This window comes from Mizuhopecten yessoensis, unplaced genomic scaffold, assembly GCF_002113885.1.
Source record: "Mizuhopecten yessoensis strain PY_sf001 unplaced genomic scaffold, ASM211388v2 scaffold11073, whole genome shotgun sequence".
NCBI lineage: Eukaryota > Metazoa > Mollusca > Bivalvia > Pectinida > Pectinidae > Mizuhopecten > Mizuhopecten yessoensis.
The window spans coordinates 724,830-735,202 of NW_018408866.1; the positions used below are offsets into that span (position 1 = coordinate 724,830).

A 10,373-nucleotide genomic window follows, 5' to 3' on the forward strand; every position below is an offset into this window, starting at 1 on the left:
CCCCACGGTTCCCGATGGGGGACTAATGATAAATGACCTTAGCTGTTGATAGGATGTTAAACAAAATTAAACCAAACCATGAATGTTGTATAAGTTGATGTTTTTTTTATACTTTGCTGAAATATGAACTGAATGAATGGAAGTTCATCACAAAACATAAATCCACTGGTACATAACTACATATTCGGAAAAATTTCCAAAATAATAAAAAAAAATCCAACAAGGAATAGCAGTGAACACATGCATATCTTTTATTCATACATTTAATAGGATAGCTGCATCCACTTAAAACAAAATCTGAAAAAAGTGTTCCTCCAGTCGAATTGATTATTCCACCTAAATTGCTCACTTCACTGTCATTTAATGAGTAGATACACTTAGTCTACCACATGAATTTATTGGGCTGTTTGGACGGTGGAATTTCTCCTGAATCAATACCGTTGACATACCAAACCTGAAATAGATTGTAAAACATAAGACATATTTATGTTACTTCAGTTTTGTTTAGATTGAATATTCTAACCTTGAATAACATTTTTTCTACAACTACAAAACACAGGTGTCTTAAAACAAGAAATCCCAGAAGAACTTTGGCACCAAGCTACCATAGAAAGATCATGGAATATTTCTGATATGGAGGTTGTTTTCTTTCCATTTCTATGTTCTCCCTTTAAACATGCACTTGTGCAGGTACTAAAGGGATCATGCAAATAAAATTGTAACATGACCTTTGACAGTTTTGTTTTATGCTAGTTTTACAAATCCATCTCACAAATCTGATCTGAACTTGCACCACTAGCAACAACAAAAAACCATACATACCAAATTTCATCAGGATCCCTTTAATTTAGTCTATGGAGAGAAGTAATGAAAGCAAGCACCACATGGCAATTCCAAGATGGCTGCCAGGAAAAATAGCTTCTCTCCATAGACTAAATTAAAGGGATCCTGATGAAATTTGGTATGAATGGTCTTTTTTGGTTGCTAGTGGTGCAAGTTCAGATCAGATTTGTGAGATGGATTTGTAAAACTAGCATAAAACAAAACTGTCAAAGGTCATGTTACAATTTGATTTGCATGATCCCTTAAGTACTTGCACAAGTGCATGCTTAAAAGAGAACATGGAAATGGAAAGAAAAAAAACCTCCATATCAGAAATTTCTGATATGGAGGTTGTTTTCTTTAATTTAGTCTATGGAAAGCAAGCACCACATGGCAATTCCAAGATGGCTGCCAGGAAAAACATTTTTGTCCTTCTAATCTATACAGTCTTTTTGTCCAGAGTTAGACATGTTGTATGTACATCCCCCTTAACTTTTGAAAATCTGTCTATATTCTTTCTACACTATTAACCCTTCCCTTCTTGATAAATGTCTAGTAACAGAGCGGATGACTACAATTATGCCCCCACCCTATTTTACTTCTCCTGGAAAGTAATATATGTCCATTTTCCTCAAAACATTAGGAAATAAGCTGATTGTTTGCAAAAACTCTTAGTTCCTCTAAACCTACTGAATTATTTTGGACCAGACCTTGACAAGAAAATAATAGTGTTTTTTAAAATGAAACTGCTTTACACTTTATCGACATTCATTGATTTCATTCAGACCCCAAACAACACTTTAAACATATTGCTATTGAATCAACTTTGACAGGCTTTTAGAAGTCTTCACAAATTGCCATATTGTTAGTGAGTAAAAAATTAAGATTTTGCTGTACATTCGTAAATTGGAAAAAACTCTAGATTTTCAACATAGGGAGTGAATAATAATGTCATATGATTGCCAACCTGACTTGAACATTGTTACTTACCCGATATTTGTGGCACACATAACAAGTAAGAGAAATCGGCAGTATGTACAGGAGAAACACTTTGGAAATTGAGTTGTTTGTGACTGAAAAGTGTTGAAATCTCGTCACTCTTGCTGCAATGTGTCTTTGCACTGATGGATCAAACTGAAAACAAGGAAAATTACAATGTATTTTTCGTAACTGTATGATGCTGATACATCAGGCATATATATTATTAAGATATTTATTATGCAACAATAATTTGACAGGGGATCAGATATAGAAAGAAAGAACCAATTCTTTGTAACACATTCATAATATGAAATTTTCCTAAAAAAATGTGGTTTTCAGTTTTACAAAAATGAATCAAATATGGTCTCAGTGAGATAAATGCCATGACAAGACAGCTGTTGTATAATATATAATATATTTTATCACATTAAAAAGGGACACCTTGAAATATTCTGTTCTACTAGCTTTATACATACAATGTAACCAGTGCCACTGGAATAAGGAGATGTCTTCTTTTTAACCCATTCAGCTCGTGCAACAGTGCGCAGTGCCTTCCTATTTTCAGTATTTTTTAGATCCTTTGGGGATTCTCTGAAGAGTTCCCAGGGATTCCAATTAGATGACTCTTTAACAGCCATGATCTGAAAATTTTCAAATGCATATAATCAGGCCTAATTATTACATTAAGCAACATGACATAATTGGAACAAAGAAGAGCCAAAAAATTACTAGAATTATTAAGAGATTTATGGTATTGAGAATTCCTGATCAGGAAACTGTATGCACAAATCACATTGGTTGGAAAACTTAGCAAGAGTTGGATGTGCATAAGGAATTTGGTTGAAACATCTTTAAACAATATCTACAACAATTATCACACGAAAACCAAAGAGTGCCGAGATGGGTGGAAAGACAGAGGAGCACAAACATTAATTGTTATCAAGTTTGAAGGAATTTGGCTAATATTTGCTAGAGTTATTAAGCAGAAACTGCAGATAATGATGTTTTTGGTTAATCAAGGGGCCATAACTCTGTCAAATGGAGTCTGTTTAAAGTGGTTGTCAAACTTTGCTGAGCCCTCAATGTGTTGAACCCAGTTACTAAGTAAAGTTTGAAGACAATCGGATAACATTTGCGAGAATTAATGAACAGAAGCGGCAGATATGGATGTTTTTCGTTATTCAATGGGCCATTTATCCGTCAAATGGGGTCCGCTGAAAGTGGTCATCCTACTTGGCCAAGCCCTTAAGGCATTTAACCCTGTTGCCAAGTTTGAAGAAAATTGGTTAACATTTGCTGTAGTTATTGCAAAGTAACGAAGCGAGACAGACAGACGGACAAACCCAAATTATACCCATTATACTATAAAACAAGCCATATGGATTGATATGTCATGCCTGTGCCCCGCTTTGACCATCAATAAGAGCCCCAGCGACGGCACTATCTTCATTAATTACTATTCTTCATCCTATTAATATTACACTCCTACACATGTATATCATAAGAGACCGCTGGTCGACCTTTTTTCTATTAGATATGATTTTGCTGACTGTGACATTACACGGTTCCTGTCAAAAGTATCTCAGTGTGTAAACCTCTAACACTGTTGGAGTAAGTTGGACTCCTGTGCTTGGATGATACGTGGGTCGTGCAGCTATATTGTAAACAAGACTGAGGTAGAACTGAACTATATAATTAGATATTGAGACAGCGTCTGCGATTTTGCAAAGCAAGCTAGTTCCAATCCTTAATCTAAATACATGTTATTGTAAGTTTATCTTACACATGTACTGAAAACTTCACAGTTATCCAAATAAACCGATTACTATTGTTGATAAGCTCGCATAGACAGGTTGGGCACAACGGCGCATATGGGTAATAATCCCGCATTTGGGTAACATCTTTGTATGTTATGGTTGAATGCACTTCCAATCTACTTTCACTATCCTATATAAAAAATTCAAAATTTTGTAGTTCACTTACGTTAGTGAAAATCGCCATATCTATTGGTTATTACAAACAACTTTTGGTTGAACAGTTTTTGGTTTTGAAAGTATTTCACGACCTTTGAAGCCTTAGAATAGTTGGGACATCTAAAATCACGAAAAAACGTTCAACCAGAAGTTGTTTATAATAACCATATAAATAGCGATTTTTAATTAAGATAGTGAAGTTCAAAATTTTGATTTTTTATATAGGATAGTGAAAGTAGATTCGTAGTGCATTCAACCATAACATACAAAGATGTTACCCAAATGCAGGATTACCCATATGCGCCGTTGTGCCCAACCTGAAAGAGACCCCCATCCTTTTCCCGCAGACTACTTTCACCCAAAACAAGGCGTGCTATTGTGGATTTGAATGTTTAACATTAAAAGACATTGTTAACCAATATATAACTATTTAATATGAACCAATGACATGACTATGACACTCTACAGTCGCACAATTACCTACCTCAAAATATCACAGCTGAATATATTCGACAAGGTCAGCTACCGGATGTACACATTGTATGTCTAATTAAGGGTTCTACAACCGGTTAGATTTTTCCGGGCAATGTTTATTGTAGGGGAGACCGTGGCGAGTTCGGTCTTCCTGGAAAGCATTGCATTCGTTGAAATTGATATGTGAACTGTATATTTCATAATGAAATGATTTTTTTTTTCACTACTCCTGATTGCCGCAATTTTTTTCACGTGATTCCCGATAAAACAATGATATTGACAAACTGATAAAAAAGAAATGGTAAAAAGAGCTGGTTGACCACCTAGTATATATGGCTACATTCGCGTATCCCGGTTGAAACGGTACGTGTGGCGCAGAAATTTTCCACGATAAACGAACACAGTTGGACCGTTCTATAAGCAGAGCTAAAAATCCACAGTTTCGGAGAATAAAAAAACAATGTATCAAGAATAGTATGCCCTTCTCTCACGCGTCCACTAAATTACATAACGTATCTTAAAAATTACAAGTGACTTGACATTGTTTATAACGCTAATTGGCAATAGTCAGCATTTTAGTTTTGGTCAGGTACCAAATTTTCCTGAGGTCAGCCTCGGTCCAAATCTGTACCTGTCGTTTTCTTTACAGGTTCAACCGGTTCAACCGTTTCAACCGGATACGCGAATGTAGCCTATGAAAATGGTCTGATTGCGAGTTCTGAATCGCTTCCCGGCCTTAACTTTTAACTATGTCAAACATCTTACAATCAATTACAAAACAGAAAAGTAATTTATCTGAAAATCTGAATCACTACATTGAAGAGTTGAAAATATTTCAGATGTGTTTGTACTTTAAGATAAACAAAAGTCACATTGATTTCAGCAGAGACGTAATATATACGTCTTTGATTTCAGGATGTTGTTTTCTTTTATTGGAAATTATACACTTACATTCCTGAACATTATACAAATATTACTTTAGGATATTACTATTATTATAGCCTTTTGATTCGGTTAATACCAGCAGAGACGTATCTGATACCAGGTTTTATCAACCTGTTTACATCTCTGCTTTAAAGAAACGTAATAAATATAAAATGTATTGGTCTTCCCGTTGAATACCATATATAAATATCACTCGTATGTCATGATCAAATTTACCAATATGTGTGCACTTGTGGGAATATCGATATTGTGCCATGCTTGTGAAATATATGTGGTATTCAACGGGAAACCATTACATATCTTCTATGCAATACAATTTAAATAGATTTACAACACGTAAACATACAATATATTCTTGGTTTTTTTTAATGAAAAATTGTACTGTCATGCGTGTAGATACGCAGGTGAATCGAACAGAAAAACAAAACAAATAAATGCACTGCCTGTTGCACCCCTCGTCCCTGCTGCCCTCTAGCCTCAACTTCGCCGCGAGCCAAGGGTGTTGAGTATCGTTGGTCACCCTTGGCTCGCGAAGTTGCCCTAGCCTATCAAGGCAATCAACTACGAACTGTAAACGCTGTTTCGCATTAATCTAATCTTGCTTGTAACAAGCATTTCCATTTGCTTAAAAAAATATGTTATCATCCCATAACGTAAAAAAATGACGTCGCCATTCGTAACGTCGCTTTTGATTGGTTGATACAGCGGCGCAATAATTTCTAAGAAAAAAGAGTCCATCAATAACAGTGGATTTCCACAGGGATTGTGTATAGATTAAATTATAAGGATTGACTTGAATATATATTTTTCATGTTATGGAGCAATAACACAAAAAAAACGGAGTGTACTCTAAATAAACCGCGAAGCAGCGGTTTATTATGAGAATACACTATGAAAAATATATTCAAGTTAATCCGTAATTAACACGTTTACTTGTTAATTATCAGACTAAAAGGTGTTCCCAGAACACAGGTGTTTTTACAGCTATGTAAGCATACACTCCGAAAATGATTTGCTACGCCGCTGGTGAAAATAACTAAACTTTAGCCTTATGCCTTATTAGTTATACACAGATTTATTCTGACTGTAGGAAATTGTACAATTTCCTCTGCTGTCAGCTGCTCAATTATAAAAGTTACAATAGTACATATATATATAGTTGGTTAAACATATTAATAACATGATTTCGGAGTATTTTTTGCGAGTCCATTAGTTATGTCTATCTAAGAAGGGATTTTATCAACCAGTATATTTTCAGCGGTAAACATACAATTAATAATTTCAACAATTCCAAGTCGACGGAAATTATTTCAATAATTATATACAGGACTGTATCCCTGTCCGTATCCGGTTTATGCATTAGTCATGCCACTGGTAAAAAATGGCTACAAGTTAGAAAAGTCATCCTCATCACAGCAACAAATCGATCGACCTGACACTTACTACGCAGTGACACATCGTGATACTGTTTCTTTATCAACCATTTGGATTCATTCATCTATGTAAGTCTAAACTGAACCTTGTCCATTGTATCAAGTACGTACAACTCTCATGATGCCGAAACGGCGCTTTTTACAGTTTTTACAAAAGGCATCATCTACGGGGTCCCGCGTTAAATATTTAGTGTCTCATGATCCAAAAGAACAGGTGATTCCTGTTTATTAGAACACATGCATTATATTGTAAGATATTGGTGAATTAAACCGAAACTGTTTGTGTGTTACATAATATTTCTGCCCACGTACGTCAGTACACAAAACAAAGTACAAGACGGACGGTGCTGTACGTATTTTCAAAGTAACCATGTCACATAATACGATTTTATAGCCTATAATATGCCAATGACACTGTAAATTGTTAAAGTTAATAAAATAATTAGGCCTATACCTTTTTTCTTGAAGAAAAAAATGGTCACTAATGACATGCTCACATCGGTCCTATATATAGTTAGTGAACATCTTTGGCTTTTAATTTTGTCTGCTTGACAAAGAATTATATTGAATGTAACTAATGCCTATATATAGCTAACGTCACTGTAACCAAATCTGGACACGTTTTAAATAGACTTCTATAAATATCAATGTTCTTTATACCATATATACTATCAGCTCCAAAAAATGTTTTTTTCATTTTTCATGAATATACATTGTATAGATGTGAACATCTACAGACAAAGAGAGAACTGGGACTACGAGTCTCATATCCACATTTCATTTTTACTATAAATTGATATTACGGGCACGTTGTTCTATAAATAGAGCGCAAAATACTATCAAAGTTACATAGACCCTTGAACCTGCGTCGTTACTGTACCCTGAAAGGGACACTTCAGTATTTGGGCGAATATTTGGGAATGACAGAAAAATATGCATATAGTTGAATTATTTTAGAGTCAACATGGGCTCTGATTAAATTTCTTCTCCATACTAGTTTTGATTATAAATAGACTTTTAAAAATGATATCCAAATAAATGGTGTTGCACAGCATGTTATTTACGTCGTACATCAGGAAATTTTTGTTTTGGTAATTGTTCTTACCTTTAAACTGTCCATGTAATGATAATCAGCAGCCAATAAAGCTTACAGTTAAATTGTCATAAAAGTTTTATCAAATCTTTACATGGATTTTTGCATGACAGTTTCTTTTTGTCCCGTTTTTGGTATACTGTCCCGATTTGGGTCCAGTGATCATTGGAAGGAACTACTTTAAGGCTAATTACGAAATTATCAGGGAAGACCTCTCAAGAACTAAAAGAGACGCCATGAACAGGATAGTCTAAACTAACTATAGCTTTGGAGTTTTTTTACTGAATTATTATTAAGAGTAATAGGAACAACATGAATACCAATGAGTAATAAAAAATCCAACAGAGGAAAACATCATCATGTTCTAGACAAGGAACACCACTCTAGTAATCTAGCAATCAAAACCAAGAAGACAAGATGGAAGATACACACACTGTTAATCTATATGTAACCCATGTTATATATTTTAGTACTTGTGTTTGTTCTGTTGTACATGTACCTGTGTGACCTGTTGTACATATACCTGTGTGACCAGCTGTTGTACATGTACCTGTGTGACCTGTTGTACATGTACCTGTGTGAACTGTTGTACATGTACCTGTGTGACCTGTTGTACATGTACCTGTGTGACCTGTTGTACATGTAACTTTGTCCAGTGTAAGTGTATACATGGTCTGTGGAATGTGACCAAACCAGTCTGACGTGATTTTGACATGATCACACCTGAGCACAATTAACACATGCTTTGCTTGCCTAAATTCTTGTCATACCTATCTATGTCACTTCCTTTAGGCTTTCTTTATTTGCTCTCCACTATCTACTTCTTGTTCACTCTATCTTTAGATGAGCATGCGAGCAGTTGAGGTAGAAATAATTATAAGCAGAACCTTATAGATGTTTGTCACAGAAGCCTGGTAAGTTGACAATGGTGTGAGCTAACTGCATGAATAATGAAGAAAGTATATTGTAGTAAGAATGTGTGTCTTGCCCTTTTAAGTCTCTTTTATACTGATAAAAATATGAACAACCAAACTGTTTACAACCAAAGTGACATCTACTTCATAGCTATCAACCCTCCCTCATTAGAAGGGAGACTCCCCAAGTTTTGACCAAAATTTACCAATCTCCATGGAAACTCCCTCATTAAAGTCCAAACTCACACATACTCAAAATCTACATCCTGAGGTCAAATTATCTCTCAGTTATAGCAGGTTATGTGTAATGACCATAACATGTGTGTCTGAATCAAATGAATGCTTTTTGGAGTTATTTTGATACAAAAAAGGAAAGATAAATTGAGCAAAGCAGTTTCAGTCCTGTTTCATGCACTTTCTCTCTCATTGGAAATGTGGAATGAGGGAGATCTCCCTCATTGGAGGTTTCAGATGTTGACACCTTTGCTACTTCAAGTTTTAAATCATATAAAATAGCTAGAAACAAAGCAGACAGGAAGGGTCGCTTAATGAGAAAATTAAAACAGAACCTAAAATATTTTGGAACTATGTGAGATTCAAGGTCAAAACCAAGGGAAACATCGATCCATCATCGGTTAAAGGTAGACAAAAACTTACCACCAATAATCTGGAGAAGGCTGAAGTCTTAAAAGTGAAGGGCCAGACTGTTTATCTCTATTTGAGAAACACATAACAGATGTAAATATGGGACGAATCATTATCACAGAGGAAAGAATAGGCAAAGCCATTGGAAGAGTAATCCCTTGAGCAATTTGGCTGAACCAGATAATGGATACCCTTAATTCCTTCCAGAAATTCATAGATGGACAAAGATTACCTTAATCTTGGAAAGCAGCAAACGTAACACCTGTTTTTAAAAAAAGGTAATAAGAAGGATGCAGGCACTACAGGCCAATTAGTATGACACCTGTCATTAGAAAATTGCTTGAACAGATAATGAGAGATGATTTTGTGGAACTCTTGGATAGATCACAGACTTAGATAATCTGATTCCGTGGATAGATATACACAACTTGATATTCACTGAACAACATGGATTTTGGAAATTTTGGGTGGTAGATTATGGCAAACAGATTGATGTTACCTAGACTACAAGAAGGCCTTTGATAAGGTACTTCACATAAGACTGTTAAAAAATAAATCTAAGACTTATGATATTGAAGGGAATATATTTGGATGGATCATAGAATTTCTGAGTAATAAGGAACAGAAAGTGGTGATTGTTGGGATAGAATCAGCTACCAATAAGATGACAAGCAGAGTCCCGCAGGGTAGTGTACTAGGGCCAGTTTTTGTGTCGCCTGCAACGTGAGGCGACATATAGGTATAACTTGTCAGCATCGTCAGTTGTGTCGTCCGAAACAAACATAACTTGAGTTCTCTTGGGTTGATTGAACTCAAACTTTGTACACATTTTGCATACTTATATAGCTCGGACAAGTTCAAGTTTACATGCATTTTTAGCTCACCTGGTCCGGCAACTTTTTCCTTTAAAATGCTACTTGTCCTGAATGGCTCAGAGGATTTTGACGAAATTTGGTCAGGAGCATCATTGGCCAAAGGGTTCTCAGTTTTGTATAAACGGAGGGTATAACCCCCCTGGGGGCAGAGGGGCGGGGCCAAATAGGGGGAAAATAGGTAAATCTTTAAAAATCTTCTTCTTCTCAACCAATAGAAG

General features: G+C 35.5%; 2 protein-coding genes across 6 annotated transcripts in view; one reads left to right on the forward strand and one right to left on the reverse strand.

The window, feature by feature from the left end:
• Positions 1 to 227: 227 nt before the first annotated feature.
• On the reverse strand, positions 228 to 4,350 carry LOC110465382. The gene is made up of 4 exons (XM_021521156.1): positions 4,261 to 4,350; positions 2,280 to 2,444; positions 1,813 to 1,956; positions 228 to 454 (listed from the first exon to the last, which is right to left on the reverse strand). Exons 2-4 carry the CDS (start codon positions 2,439 to 2,441, stop codon positions 383 to 385), a joined length of 378 nt encoding a protein of 125 aa, XP_021376831.1. The 5' UTR covers positions 2,442 to 2,444; positions 4,261 to 4,350; the 3' UTR covers positions 228 to 382.
• A 2,225-nt stretch (positions 4,351 to 6,575) lies between these two features.
• LOC110465359 (sex comb on midleg-like protein 2) overlaps positions 6,576 to 10,373 on the forward strand; it is a 24,601-nt gene continuing 20,803 nt past the window's right edge. For all 5 annotated transcript variants that reach the window (XM_021521115.1, XM_021521119.1, XM_021521116.1 and 2 more), the window contains exon 1: positions 6,576 to 6,697. The gene's annotated coding sequence lies outside the window, so the exon portion shown is untranslated. The remainder of the gene's footprint in view (positions 6,698 to 10,373) is intronic.

What these genes read in the sequence shown, in the direction of transcription:
- LOC110465382 (XM_021521156.1), bottom strand. Translation starts at nt 2,441, where the DNA reads ATGGCTGTTAAAGAGTCATCTAATTGGAATCCCTGGGAACTCTTCAGA. An exon ending in CCAGTGGCACTGGTTACATT is followed by an intron (nt 1,957 to 2,279) that starts GTATGTATAAAG and finishes CCTTGTTTTCAG; the next exon opens with TTTGATCCATCAGTGCAAAG. An exon ending in ATGTGTGCCACAAATATCGG is followed by an intron (nt 455 to 1,812) that starts GTAAGTAACAAT and finishes AATCTATTTCAG; the next exon opens with GTTTGGTATGTCAACGGTAT.